This window comes from Coturnix japonica, chromosome 20 (genome assembly GCF_001577835.2).
Source record: "Coturnix japonica isolate 7356 chromosome 20, Coturnix japonica 2.1, whole genome shotgun sequence".
NCBI classification, from domain to species: domain Eukaryota; kingdom Metazoa; phylum Chordata; class Aves; order Galliformes; family Phasianidae; genus Coturnix; species Coturnix japonica.
Window position 1 is genome coordinate 11,044,689 of NC_029535.1, and position 15,057 is coordinate 11,059,745.

The 15,057-nt window shown below is 44.6% G+C and overlaps 1 protein-coding gene across 4 annotated transcripts in view; it reads right to left on the reverse strand.

Annotated features, from left to right (window-relative positions):
- DOK5 (docking protein 5) overlaps positions 1 to 15,022 on the reverse strand; it is a 29,220-nt gene extending 14,198 nt beyond the window's left edge. The window contains exons 1-2 of one of the 4 annotated variants that reach the window (XM_015882094.2): positions 14,600 to 15,022; positions 1,806 to 1,913 (exon numbers count right to left, since the gene is read on the reverse strand). In XM_015882094.2, the coding sequence (XP_015737580.1) occupies positions 1,806 to 1,913; positions 14,600 to 14,665 (174 nt within the window). In that variant the 5' untranslated portion in view covers positions 14,666 to 15,022. The remainder of the gene's footprint in view (positions 1 to 1,805; positions 1,914 to 14,599) is intronic. The other 3 variants (XM_015882095.2, XM_015882096.2, XM_015882097.2) reach the window with 3 other exon arrangements.
- Positions 15,023 to 15,057: the final 35 nt, after the last annotated feature.

Here is a 15,057-nt window from a genome sequence, read left to right on the forward strand (position 1 = left end):
CCAGTACGGTTTTGCTTGAGCAAGCCTGGAAAACAATTACAAATGACACAATTCAATTTTCCAACTGGATTATTCCATAACTAGACAGACTGTTTAAATTGCTTCTGCTGCTTCAAGGCAAGATTAATACAATGGGATCAAAACTTAGATCCCCCTTGAGGAATTGGTATGGTCCCATCAGCAGTACAAAATTAGTTGGTTTTGTGTTGGAATCTTAAGGATTATTCTGGTATACTGCAAAGTCCAAAATCACCTGGAGAAACACAGATTCCTTCATTCCTCCAAGATGACAGTGCTAAAGCGTATAGTCACTTGTGGATGATTATTTTTATTTACCAAATATAAACCCAACAGTTACCTGAAAGGCAATTCTCTGCCCAGATTCCGCACCTTGGATCCTGATTATTTTCTCACCCTCGTGGAACCAAATTAAGACGGTAATTTTCTTTGTGTATGCAAGATTTCAGTTCACTTCCTAAGTTACATGTGACTGTCGTCAGATGGTGCTGGTTGAAGACTGTCATATCGAGATGGTTTTTCTTTTTGTTTTCATTTAATTATTATGTTTCAGGGTTTTTGTTTTTACAAGAATCAGTCCAACTGCAGCGCAGCACAGAGTGGCAGTGGCACGTTCTCTTTGAACACCTCCCATTTAATCTTAATGGAAGTTGCATCATTCCCCACCTTTGAATTTCACACATTTACAAAGCTTTTCTAAAAAGGATAAAGCCATTTTAAGCCAGATGTGCTCTTAGTAAGTTAACACATTTTAACCAGAGAACACTATTTAATATTCATTAGCTTCCTTTCAAGTAAGGTTGGTTATAAGCAAGCAGGGCCCATCAACTTCCATAGCTGATGGCTTTAGAACTAGAGGGCAGCCTCAGCTTCTCTTGAAAAAGAAATCCAACCTCATTTAGATTCCTTTTGGATTTCACATCTATTACCTGGTCTGAACCCAATGATATGTTACGTTTGTACAATGGAGGAAATATACATTTGCACGTGATTGACAGAGCCATGCTGATATAAATGCAGCATTTCACAGAAAGCTAGACACTGTCTTATACACACTGTGCTACCCTCAAACATACTGTTCATTACTTCTGAAAGTTCCTTAATCAAAATGTAGATGGAGTATTTATGGGCACGACTTACTACAAATAGCCACAGGTTTTATGATCAATCAGTTACAAATTATATGGCAAGCAGAGTGACAAGTCTGAATTCAGACTCAGTATTCCCTCCAGAGTTCCTCCTAAACGTATGTCAAAGCGAATAAATGCAGATCAGCCTCGAGCTGAGCTGTGCTCGCTGACTCCCAGCAATTTATGCACATAAATCCTAATCTTCTAATATATTAAGCTTTTGCCAACAATGATTATAAATTAAAGGGTTTCTCATTTTCATCTCCATGCCCAGGAGAATTACACATGTAAATTCTCAGATGAATATGAAATGCACACAGAACTCCAGAGAAGTGATCAGAGGGAAAGCTACATTCTTTTAATATCAGTGCATTTAGCAAAGGTTTTCACATCACTGCTGCAGGAAAGATTTGCACGTTGCCCATCATTTCTGTAGCTGTCTAGTGCCTTCCTACACATACCAGACCCAAGCTGTTTGGTACCCAACTTTCTGATCACCCCTTACTTTACTGAAGGAACATTCAAATGGGTTTTGGACCTTGGTTGTAGAAAATGAAAGCTCGAGTTATTAGGCCAATTAATACGTGACAACTTCAGATCTTATTCCTGACTGTATGTAAAACAAGTTTGACAGACAAGCATATAATCAGGCCTTACCTTGTGATAGCATCTAAAGTAAGCAGCTCGTTCATCTGAGAATTTCTCCAGCCTCTTTGGCCCTTTGCTTGAAGCTTTTTTGAATACTAACCAGCATCTCTGGTAAATCTAGAAACACAAGAAAATAAAGTTGACATCTCCATTGACTTCAGTATCACTAACATTTACATAGAAGTTAGACTTATAAATCAGATTCTGCTCTGGAACTACAATTAATGGCTCTCAGTAGCTCTGACAAAATGAAGATCAAGGTAACTGACACATCATAATTCTTTTGAATTACAATACAGTCATAAATTCTTACAAAGACAGAGGATGACTTGCATGAAGGGTGCTAATGAAAGAAGCTGCAGCCATCCTGCTTGTTCAGGTAGGACTTTCTAGGAAACAAACAAACGATATGCTCTTCAATGTTAATTCATTATTTGTCCCAGTCTTGTATGCTTAAGACAGACACAAAGCTTAAGCAGAAAAGAAATGAAACTCCATCAGGTGAGTAGATCGGCAAAGCTCTGTGTATGTACACTATGTCAAAGAATAAGCGTGGATACACAGGGAAAAGGAGCTCAAATAGTGGGTAACTGAATGGACAGATCATTTAATGGAGGAATACAGGATTCTGACAAATGTTTTTGCTTTCCAAGTCCAAATATTTAAACTCAAGTTACTAGGATGAGATTCTGCCTGCACAGAGTGACTGAAGAAACACCTTTGCACACTTGCAGCATCCCACCAATTCATTTATCAAACTCCTGTCTCCTTTCTTGCAATCTTCCCACCTAGTCTTCAACTGTGCTGCACTTCCTATCATCTTATTACATTCACAACTTAGATAACATACTGTCTGCATAGAGGATAAAAAAATGTTAAGCCTTGCCAACTGTTCACAGCCTACATTTAATCAGTAATTCAGAAGTAACACCTGGTAAGATAGAAATAAAACCGCCACTAAAAGTAGTGTGATTTCAAAGAAAAATTCCTATCAGCCATTATCAAGTAGTGCACAGCTCTGGCAGAGCCCCAGGGTAGCACAAAAGGACTGATCAGTGATGGGACCCCTCAGAACATCTCACTGCCTCCCACCAAACCAGTGCCCAGCAAGCAATCGGACAAGAGAGCTCCACCCCCGGATCCCTGGATGGTTTCCTAAACCAATGTATCCAGCACTAAAGGAAACCAATGTATCCAGCACTAAACAATAATGCCCATAAAAAGTAGCTACAACCAAGTAGCCGTAACTCTTTCTGCGCATGAAAATGATTGAGTTGACCAGCTGTCTGTTCTTCCACTGCTCTTGAGGGAATCATATTATTCCTCTCAGCTTTATTATTCTGCTTTGCATAGGACACCTATTCCTTGTCCAAGGAAAGAAAGCTTCATTCCACCTCTGGGCAGGAGTGCAACCTTGCAAATGCTGCTGGGAACAAAAGTACAAGTGTGGGAGGTGATTGTAAATTGGTGTTGCTGGAATTGGTTACTGTAGCTCAACAACAAATAATCCAGACTAATTTTTGGATTTAGAACAGAATCGGGGAAAAAAAGCTGGAAAAACAAACAAACAACCACCTGTTACGTGCAAGCAAAGGAGCCAAATAAGCATCAAATATACTCAGTTTTTGTGTTTTGGTTCTGCTCCCACAGTACAGCAATTCTCTAACACAATACAAAACATCACTGCCTTCAGAACAAAGTCAAGCCAACCCAAGTTAACTATGCCTATGAAGAACAAATGACATTCATGATACTAATTTGAGTGAAATGGGAGAAAATCAGGGCACAAAGGTCCCCCCTCCGAACTTCCTCCTCCTCCTGCATTAGCTCTCTCCTTTCTTTGACATCTCTAAGTAAGGCCAGAATATTTGTGTTCTGTCCTGCCAGGTTAAGGCACTATGCTGCTTGTTTTGGTCCTGAATTAGGAAAAGCACTTAAGAGAAACCCTGCTTGAATACATAAACATGGCTGAGACCCACCTCCCTCCCATTTATGCTCTATTTGTAAGACAGTCCATAGAAAAAATAAAGCCTCTTTTTGCATCTAATGGCAGCATTCTCATCAGAAGAATTATTCCCCAAAGAACAGGGGAGCAGCTTAGTCCACAGCCAAGATTTAATCTCATAAGTACTGAATTGCAATTATGTAGTTGCTCCAGTAGATTAACAAACCACCTGTGTAATTGCACAGGCTCCATCACCTTGTTAATACCATTACTACTGGGTCTTATCCCAAGTTACACTCGTAATCCACTTGTAATACAAATGCTTGTGGACAATGAAGTATTGCTTGCACAGTTAGCTCAGCACCAGCTGGAAGGTTGCCTGCCTTTCTCAAGGCATTGACTGTAACCAGGAATACTCAGTTCTCCTTCATGTTATCTAGGCAGTCACTTGGTCTAATGAAATGCCATTACTCATCTGTCACACAACTGCCTCCTTCCAGACTGCACAACTTAATTGTATGTTTGTGTACTACCTGACTGTGCAATCTGGTTGCACCATCAGGGTTCCTGGATGTTAAACTAATAGAAAGATGTTTAAGTCTTATAAGAAGAAGTTTTGGGTTCTTTAAAACCATACAGCTACAGAAACCTTAGAAACATCAACAGCCCGTGTTAGGCCTTCTCTACACCACTGACTGATGCAATTAATCCCTCACCGCAGCTCTGTTCAGAGCTGCAACAAAACAGCCACCATGAATGGGTGGTGTGGGAAACACAGAGACAAAGTGTTTAGAGACTGCATGCGAATAAGATTTACATACTGGGCTGCAATAGTAGGTAAAGTAGTGTCAAGTATTTTGTTTTTGTTAGAGGTGACGCAGATTTTTTGTCTGAATGTATATTTTAGAATCCCATTAACATCAGTGCTGTGGTTGTTAACTCTTGCCTTACAGCTTATGTAAATAAATTCAGAAAGAAGATGCGGGTTCTCTCTTAAAACCTGCAAAACTGCCATCAGCAATGGTATCTATTATCACGGTATCATTCCAGTGATCCCACTACGTGAATAACTTGCAGTGGAACACCCAGCACCACCTTAACTGAGCAGAAGCTGCACAGTCCCAACCTCTAAACAATAACAGAGCACTGAAAGCACCAATGAACAGAAGAGCTGTTGATGAGCCCAAGACAGAGAGCTAATCACAGACCCCATTAGGAGCACATACAGGGCGAGTAATTAGGTCTTTGATGCCACTGCGATGGAGTATGTGTCTGAGGCTTGTCAGCACTTCCTCACACTGACAACAGTATGTGAACTGTTTACACTGTTGGAGCTGTTTTGACAGCAACTACAAGCAGCAGCCCCAGAAGCTCCCAGGTGCCTATTCAGCATGAATACTTAGCTCACTTATCCCTCAAATCAACATTTACACTACTACGACATGAATAGGAATTAGTTAGAAGTACTGCTCTAATTACTTCCATCCCAAACACTTGCACTGACAGTGATTAGATAATCCAAGCAGCAAATCAGGAACTGATGAGATGAGAGAGAACAGTGGGTGCTGTCATTTGCGTAACACCTAAAACTCCCAAAGCTCTCCCTGCAGGGTCTTACAAGACACTTAACCTGAAGTTTAATTCAAGTAGAAAAATTAGCATCTACTTCCTACGGTCTCTAAAAATTACAGCTTCCAACAGCCAAGAATATGAAACTAGAAGGAAATAATGTGGCTGTCCATGAAGTGGATCATACGAAACCCAGGCAGGTGATCTAACATGCACATCCAAGGTCACGGCAAATCACTGCTATTTCTGGCTCTAAGGATCAGCTGACATAAATCATTACCACAACCGAAGTCAAGGAGTGACTTCAAAGGAACGATGCAATCTGAGTATCTGGATTCCTGCCTCACGGAGCCGTGCCCTGGGACCAGGCAGGACTGCTCAGCCATCCCCATGCTCCCAGTGGGGAAGAGCACTGGGAGGCACAGGCAGTAGTAACATCATCTGGGAGGGGTCAGCATCTGGCCAAGCACGGTGGAATAATTTCTTGACTTTCTTGATTCCAGGGTTCAGATGTGGTTTGAGAATGCTCATGCAGAGATGGAAACTGAAACCAGAGGCTCACTGTGCTACGTGACAGTCCTGAAGCCTGTTCTGCCCTGGGAATGGCTGTGAGAAGACAGGAGCATCATCTCACCGCCTCCAAAGCAAGCAGAAAAGCCAGGAACTGAGCTAGGTTTTGAGTTCCTAAAATGTCAGCTTTTCTTCATGGAGAAAACACTACTACAGGAAACAAACCTCTGAATTCAGCAACTAAAATTTACATTTAGGTCTGCAGTAACTTCATGCTACTCCTCAACACTTTGCTCAGCAACAGCCTTTTTAAAAGTCTCTGGAAAAGGCCTTCCCCCAGATCTCTAAATATTGAGCTATTTTTCACACCGTGGGACAGGGGAATTTAAAAGTAAAAACATTAAGATCCCTTCACCTTTGTCGTCCAATACACTACAGCAAAGCAAGAGCATTTTCCTTTGGAGCAGACGATCCCACCCCCTTATTTGTTATATAAGAGGGAGTCAGTAATACAAACTTCATCTGGCAAATTTCTTCTTTGCAAACAAGAAATGAGCCCCTGGGAAAGCTGCCCTGTTTTATTCCTCTGTTGTGTTTTTCTGCTCTGCCCCAAACCAGAGAATTCCAATAAGCTGCATTTATAGGGACACCAAACACGCTGTCAGATAAACACAAACAGCTTTTTTACAAGCAGTAGATGAAAGTGCTATCATATAGCTTGAGATGACTACCAGAAAGCCGGGGCTGTTACTAGGAACTTACCTTTATGACCAACAGCCTGCAGAAATAGAGAATCTGGCAAAGACACAGCACAAAACCAAATAAGTTTATCATGGTATTTCCTGAATGTTTTTATAGGACAAAAATTTGCTGTCACATTACCTGAGAGCAGTAGATAGCTCAGCCACTAAAGCACCTCCAGCTGCAAATGGAGAAACAATCTGAGCATCTTGGATCAACTTTATTAGGGAGTCTCCAGAAGACTGAGTTCTGGATAAAAGATCTTTACAGAGTGGAGCTGATCACACAGAATTAGCCAGGTAGTATGAAGAGTCTGGATCTTAATTCCTGTGTTTAAACTGATGGATTACTAGAAAGAGCCACAGAGCTGTAAACATACCTTACTTGTGCCGAAGCGTGCTTAGCATGACCTAAATACTGCAGGGAGACGTAGACTGGTTCTCTGGCTTTGTAAAATAAGCAGTAAAATTGATTACACTGTCTGTAAAGATATAGCTGTACTTGGCAATGGCACAATTTCCCATTCCCAGAATACCTATTTAACGTTAGTGTGTTATGAGTAAGCTATATTGCATTATTCATTGTGATCAGGTTATAATGACTGCATAAATCAAAGTTGGCTTACATCAAGCAATCCTCTCTGGGAGATGAAAGAAAACAATCTAGATTTCTCCTTCCCTTGAGAAACACATTTCTGGAGATAAATTTCCCTCCTTCACACTGAGCATACATCTTCAAAACAATATTTTACAGTAGGAATTCATCCTCAGTTGCTAATAGGGATTGAAATAGTAACCTTGTCCCTCTGCACAATATTGCTCAATAATGCAAAGTTTTTCCCTTGAAGTTACAAAGTCCAACTCTGGCACTGTCCAGAACTGCCCCCAAGACCTGTGCACAAAACAAAAGAGTGGTATCACTGCAGAAGTCGTGAGTTGGAGGCAGTATCTTTACAAAGAGCATTACCCAAAGCATCCTTCCCCTTCCAGGCTTTCCTTCATGGACTTAGAAATTCCACAGCAGAGGTCTGTATCAAAAGGGGGTCAGCTTCGTGCCACTGGGCCATCTGAGGAGAGTGCCTCCATATGCCAAGAAGCATTTACAGCAAAAAGCCTTTCTTGCCAGTGACAGCTCAAAAATGTCAGACTGTCTGATTTGGTTCCTTTAACATCTGCTAAGCTTTATATCTAAGCACAGTTAATTCTAGGTATGAAACCGGACAGGTGAAAAATCAGCCTAGGACTTTTAACTGCTGAAGGGAGAAAAAGCTGGATGGGTCACCCTACTGGGTCAGGCCATCAGTGCAGCCCAGTGAATTAACACCATTTAGTATGGTCCCAGAATTAGACAATTGCTTAATAACTTGAAATTGCTGTAGTGAATTCTGGTTTGGAATTCCTCTCCACTTCTGCTATCCAGATTGGTTACTTTAATTACATGGAATACAGAGGGAAATAGCATTGATATAACTCATTAACAGATCATGAAGCTCACTAATTTGTACATCAGATGCAAAGAGCCTACAAAGTACCCAGAGCTGTAATCAGTACACATGCTAAAAAGCAGTGCTAGGGGGATGCTCTCCTGAGCTCCACTGTCCAGAAGGCACAGGGGGACTCGTCCCATATTGAGAGATGAACTGTACAAACTCCCAGTAACAGGCTTTGCTTCAGCCTCCCATATCACTCAGTCATTTGTCAGAGCTGCACTTCACAGCTGGACTTGCAATCTGAAGACTGCACAAAATGAGAAAAGAAATGCAGAAGGTGCACACAAACGCAGCCTTTATCTCAGAAGAATATGTTCTTCAACAGTGAGCTGCCATCAGCCAGAGCCAGACATGAGAGAAGGGCTTTAATTTTCCAGACATCAGTGGAAGAATTGAGCAATTCAGCTGTACCTGTTGCCACCTGTCCACCTGGAAATGGAGCTAATGAGGCTTGATATGTGCTACTTGGAGAGCCAAGGATGACAAATGCCCTGCAATCCCCTAACTAGCAATAAGTGGCCATTTCTGGCCTGCTGTCATTCTTTACCATTCAGCAATTAATTTCTCTGCAAGCTCCAGGAAGCATCACAGGTTTGCTTCAACAAACAATGTGCATCTCCCCTCATCCTGATATACATCCTCCATACACCTCAACTCAGCCTCAAGATCCCCCGCACAGTTCCAAGATGAGGTAGAGTTCCACAGTTCTCTTTCACTCCTAACATCAGCACTATGCAGTGGGGGTTCATTCCTCCAACCTCTCTGAAGATCAGATCAGCTCTAAAAATACATCCCCATAAGCCCTGTGCCACCCAGCTGTATGCAACAAACCTTGCACCATCAGCTAACATTCATCCTCCCTGGGTGTTCAGTAACAGTTAATGCAATCACCCCCAGAAAGCACAGTCTAGCAACAAAAGAGCAAATGGAGAGGATACAGAGCTGGGGGAACAACCAGCAAAAGCCAGGGGAACTGTTTGAGATTAAAGCAGAAGAACAAGGGCACACTGCTCAAGCCTGAATTAGAGGTGCCCATTGGTGCCCATTGCACCTTGCCCTGCCACTGCACACCGCAGAAGGAGCCTGGTCCCATCCACTTGACACCTGCTCAAGCTCACACTTTCCAAGCAACATCCTGGATCCTATCATTGCCACCACCAAGTTCCATGCAGCAAGAAATTGTATCTGTGAATATGTTCCAACACCTTATTTAAGAGTTTTCTAAAAATACGAATCCAACAGGCTTAATATCTTGCACGTTGAAGTTGGTGCATACGAAATCTGCTCATTTTATTCTGTCTCAATACTTCCAGACTGAAAGGAGCTATAGAGGTAAATGCTGGAGTGTCATTACCGAAGCTGCTTGAAACGTAGATAGATACAGGCAGAAAACTTCTCCTGTCTCCTATCACTGTGGTTTCCAGTTCTCACAGCTCTTGCTCTGACCCCCCATGCTAACTCTCCAGCGCACTCACCCAAGCACCAGCCTGTGAACCATATGGTTCCAGTCCTGCAGTTTGTCTCTCCCCGTCCCACTTCTCCTCCCACAGCATTTCACAGCAACACCGCCATGCACAACTTGCAAAAACTACATGTCATTTTCCATGCTCAGCTCCGATCTCTTCTCATTGAAGTTCCCACAGAAATCAGCGCCATTGAAATCAAGAGGTGAGAACACTGAAAGCTTCATTTCTTCTCAGCTTCTGAAAATCAAAAGTTTCAGCTGGAGGTAAAATTTCCCAATTTCTCTACCACTGGGGCTGAATTTGGTTAAACTGATTTAGATCAGCACTGAAGAGTGTTCAGAGCAGCACCTACACAAAGGCTTTCTCCTGCATTAATGAGATCCTCGCACCACTGAAAGCAATGCCACCAACACCACTGCCTTCAGAAGGACAACTCCTGATTTCCCTCCTTCCCTCCACTTGTAGAAGGCAGGTCCTACCCAGCAACCACATTGCTGGTAAGGCTCACCAGTTGCCCAAGGCCACCCTCACAACAAGAGATCATTTATCCACACCCAAGTGGATTGGAAAGGTGCAAGATCCAGTTATGCAGCCCCATCAGCAAGGTTAAGGACAGTGAGGAAGGGAAGGCCACACATTTGTTCCTATAGCAGGACAAGAGAATAGCCCTGGATGAGACAGCAGGAGCATGTCAGATGCTCTCAGCATCCTTGGGAAGCTTCTGTGGACAGAGAAGTTTGTCAGAACTGCACTTTCAGACTCGAGCTGCTGAAACCCAGAGAAGCTGCTCAGATCTTTGTCCTGGCTCTGACCCAGGTTTCCATGGGGGACCCACAGCAAGACGCTGGAAGCTGACCATGCCACACATGACAAGGAGGTGCCTCCAGCAGATGGGGTTACACACACACCAAGAGCGGGCTGCAGATTTAATTACAAGTGTTGTTCAGCCGATATGGCTGCAAGAACTGTTCTGAGCCATGCCTGGATGATGCAAAGCAAAGATACCTCTGAGACAGGACACTGCACTGAGCTGTTAGCAGCATTTCTCTGCCAGGCTGAGGTACAAGAAACACACTGCTAGCTTAACAAAAATCCACTTTACTCCTCTCCTCCTCTCCGGGAGCTTTATTCACTGATAAACATATAGGATGCCTCTCTGGAGACATGCATCTTTTAGGAACAGCTACTCAGCTGTTTGCACAGCTCCATTAAAGTCAATGGATCCTCCCAGATGAGCATTTTTAGTAGTCTGTAATAATGTGATAGTAACGCAAACTGCAGAGCTGCCTCCCAGACCTCCATACACAGGAAACACCATCACAACATCATGGCAACCATAAAATATATCAGAATACCTCCAAGTAATGGCCAATTTTGAAAGTTAGTGTGCAGACTGTTGTTCCGGGTGGTAAACCTCCAACATAGCTGGTTAGCAGCTGTATATGTTCTAGAAAGATAAATGCTATGTAAGGCTTTTCCAACAAGCCACAAATTGTGAGGACTGTTTTAAGTACTTCTGTCATGCAGCAGTAATGTAAGTGTAGTATTCAGCAGCACATGCTGTCCTAGCCTGCCCTGATTTTAATAACCCTGCTTTTGCGAGGGGGGGAAAATGGCATCTTCTTTTTAGAACACGGGTCATCTCAATGGTCATACCCAAATTATTTCAGTATTTTCCATTGTGATTTTAGACGCACACAATCTTCAGTGCTTTCTGGAACCTGGCAGTCAAAGTTGTAATTAAATAAAAAAGCACAAGGCACACACATTCATTCCTAGCAGACAAAACTTGGGAGAAAAAGGTATAGTGCTGCATGTCAGCCTCAGATACACACACTGCTCAGAAAGGTACACTGCCCTGCTGGGGAGCAGCCACACACAGCAGCAAAACCCTCATTAGGAAGAAGGTGTGCAGATTCCAAGAAAGCTGAGGATGGAAGGCTCCCAAAAGCCAGTGCCTTCCAGCTAAGGGACTGGAGCCAAGCTGGATGCTGTACAGTTTGGCCATGGACAAGTCCTTATCAGCAGCATCTCTGTGCCTGACTAGAACGTCTCAGCTGGTTCTTTGGGGTGCTTTTGTTTTATCAGCACTATTGCACTTTTAGCTGCAGACAGCTCAGACACTTCATGCAACAGGACACTCCACGTGTGCCCCTGGCACACCGAGATCCAGGGGCTGACAGCTGACCCCACGGCATCTCACTCCAGCAGTCTGCCATACATCACGAGTCTGGGACAGTCCAAATGCCTGAGGGCTCCCCAGGTTCTCCCAGGGGGAACAGCATCGTCTTCAACCCCCCATACAGGAGGAGGGCACTTTCTGATACAGTGCCATCAGCATGCTCAATGCTGCTTCAGGGACATCACTGCCTCCCTAGGAGACCCAGCACTCCCAGCTGCCTGCACCCTGTCAGGAGCAGCAGGGGATATCCCTAGGACAGCTTCTGTTTTCTGCAGCCTTTACACAAATTGAAACGTTGCTTTCAGAACCCCAAATGAAAGTGAGGGTGCTGCAGGGGCAAGCCAGGCCGTAACAACAGGGAGCTCAATAAAAATGTCAGACTGCAACAAAAACACTGTCAGGAGCCCCCCAGCTCACTGAGAGAGGTGAGCAACTCCCATGAGCAACAAGTGCCCTTTTCTTATCAAAGCAATTCAGGCAAGCTTTCATTCCAGCAACACACCTTCTCAGTACAATCCGTGCTGTATCCTGTGCTTCCTAACACCACCACTTCCTTGGAGCACCACAGTCTGCTTGCTCAGGGGAGAGGAAGACTTTGCCATGAAGCACATAGGCTGAAGCCAGGCTAGCAGGTAGATGTGAGAACAGCAGCAGTTCTATAAGCCAGGCTCATCGGTGTAACAAAGGTTCTTTATTTCACAGATCCATTCCTGATCTGAGTCTTGTTAAATGAATGCTCAGCTGACCCAGTTCAACCAAAATGAAAGCCCAGGTGTAATCCCCAGCACTACACACACCTGTCCTTACAATGAGAACACAGGGACTAGATAGAGAGAAAACATCCCCATAACATAATCCCCCAGCCCCCAAAAAATCACACCTGTGTCACACACAAATGACACACACACACAAAAATGTCTTATTTTATTAGTTTCAGAAGCCATAAAACAACTTGTGTTTCATGTACACCGACACAAAGCACTTTATCAGATGAAAGGTAATGGCTGGCAAAAGCACTCAGTGCGGCACAGCATCTCGTCTTATCTCCTCTCCACAAACACAGGTCTGCTGGTCACTGGTGGAAGCGCTGCCCACAGAACAAAGCTGATCTGTTATGTTGCACAGAACTCCGTGAGGTCGTGCATTTGCACTGTCAGCAGTTTCCTAGAACACAATCTCCTCCATGTCAGCGCTAATAACAGCACTGAGAGAGATCATTGGCTGAGGGAATAATTTTTCTCCCTATAAGGATGGAAAGAACTGGGAAGAGCGCTCTTTCTCCTGAATATATTTGGCTCTGTGGAAGACACACGTGATGCAAATGTTACTATGGAAACTATTCTATTAAATAATATTAAATTAAATTTACATATTTAAAGTGCACACAAACAGTCCAGGTACAAAACTAATTAGCCTACACTGGACTTGGAATTACAAACAGAGCCTCTCAGTATTGTCAGTTTTCCTTCAAAAGAGGTTCAGTTTTGAGCTAGCTGCTCCTCTGCACCCCTTTCTTCACAGATCCAGCACTTGCACCTTGCTCATCACCACCACCACAAAGTACTATGGAAAGCTTTCATAAAGGGAAGCCAGAGGTGCTAATAGGACTTCCACTCATCTCAGAGTAGATGCACATTGTTCATGTTCCTGTTGGGTTTCCCTGTCACAGTATGAAGAGATGTGTCAAAGTTTAATCTTACTTTTTATTCACCCAGGAACAAACTGGATGCCAATGCGTGATCAGTGCTGGAAGGATGGCCACGGTACACTGATCCTGCCAGATTTACTACAAGCTTTCTCAGAATGACGTTATCTCCACCTGTCACTGAATGATATGGCTCTTAAAGAACAATGTCCAGAAATACAGGTACAAGAAAAACAGCATTTTCCATTTGGAGCAGGAACATATTAAAAAGCTTTCTACTTTCCAAACAAGTCAGGGAGATGAACTCTGTAGGTTCTACTAAGCTTGTCATCAGCAAAACCTTCCTGATGACCGAACACACCCCACAATAAATCTGGATGTAAAACTCATGCTACAAACAATTCAGAACTGCCAAATTAATAACCCATCAGCTGTCAGTAAACACAAGAAATAAGTTGCCTTCCTGTCCCGAGGTGCAGATTATCTATGAAAGCACTTGATAGGCACAAAGCGTCCCTCCAGGCTGAGCCCCATCGCCGCAGGAAGGAGCAGGAGGTGCAGCTGCAGGTCGTGCAGAGGAGCAGCCCCGCTGTGCCCAGGGCAGCGGCTCTGCAGGGACACAGTGGATGCCCAAGGGGCATCTGATGCTATCGCCTATCGGGCGGCTACCGCCGAAACCCGGAGCGTGTCGTGGAAGCACAAGAACAGGCTTAAGTTTAAAATGAAATAGGGAACTAAAGGAGAAATGGGGGTCTGGAGATTTTTCACTTTACCAGACTCTCAGGTGATAGTCTTTAAAGCCCTAAAAGGTACCGACAATGTCTCCACCCGTCCCACACGGAGCTCAAAACCCCGATGTGCTACAACCCCACCCCAGGAACAACGAGACTTCAGCAGCCGCAGACCGCACCAAGGCAAAGCCCCGGCCCTCCCTGCCCGAAGTTCCCCCTCACGCCCCATTCCCGAGGGCACCTGCAGCCCCGCTCCCTCGGCAGCAGCACGGCCACCGGGAGAGGAATAGTAAAAACACACATATTACATACAGATACATATACGAGCACGCATGCGAGGCGTAGATGTATGCACGTAAGATGCCTCGATTCATCTCCCCCTAGATTTTCACCTCCCCCGTGGAGACACTCGGAGAGCACAGTTTGCAAAAACAAGACAAAGACGATTATACGAACAGGAAGGGAAAAAAAGAAGAAAAAAAAAATCCCCGAGGCAGGTGCCGCTGGGAGGGGACAAGCACTCACCCCCAGCCGCCTGCTCCGGATGCGCACGTAGCCCTGCTTCACGATGTCGTTGAAATTGGAGGCCATCCTGCTCCGGGAAAGTTGGAGGGGTCCGAGGCAGCTCGTACAACCCGACCGGTAAAGCAGCAGCCTCGGAGAGAACCGCGCCCGCTCCGCTCCGCCCCACCGAGCGCCCCGGCCCCGCGGCGGGCAGGGCTGGGGGCAGGGCTGTAGTAGTGCCCGCCCCGAGTCCTCCCTCGCTTCTCTTCTGAGCCCCGATGTCCAGTTGGGCTCTAATTGAGGGTTGTCTCTTTTGGGGGGGTTGCGCTGAACTACCCTGCTTGGTGCGCGCCGCTCCGCCGTGCCCGTTATCCCGGCTGCAGGAGGATGGGCTGGCAGCGGTTCAGCCCTTCCCTAAAGTGCTGAGGAAACCGCTCCGACCTGCGGTTTTTCCCAGGAAAGTCGGTTTCCCAGAAAGT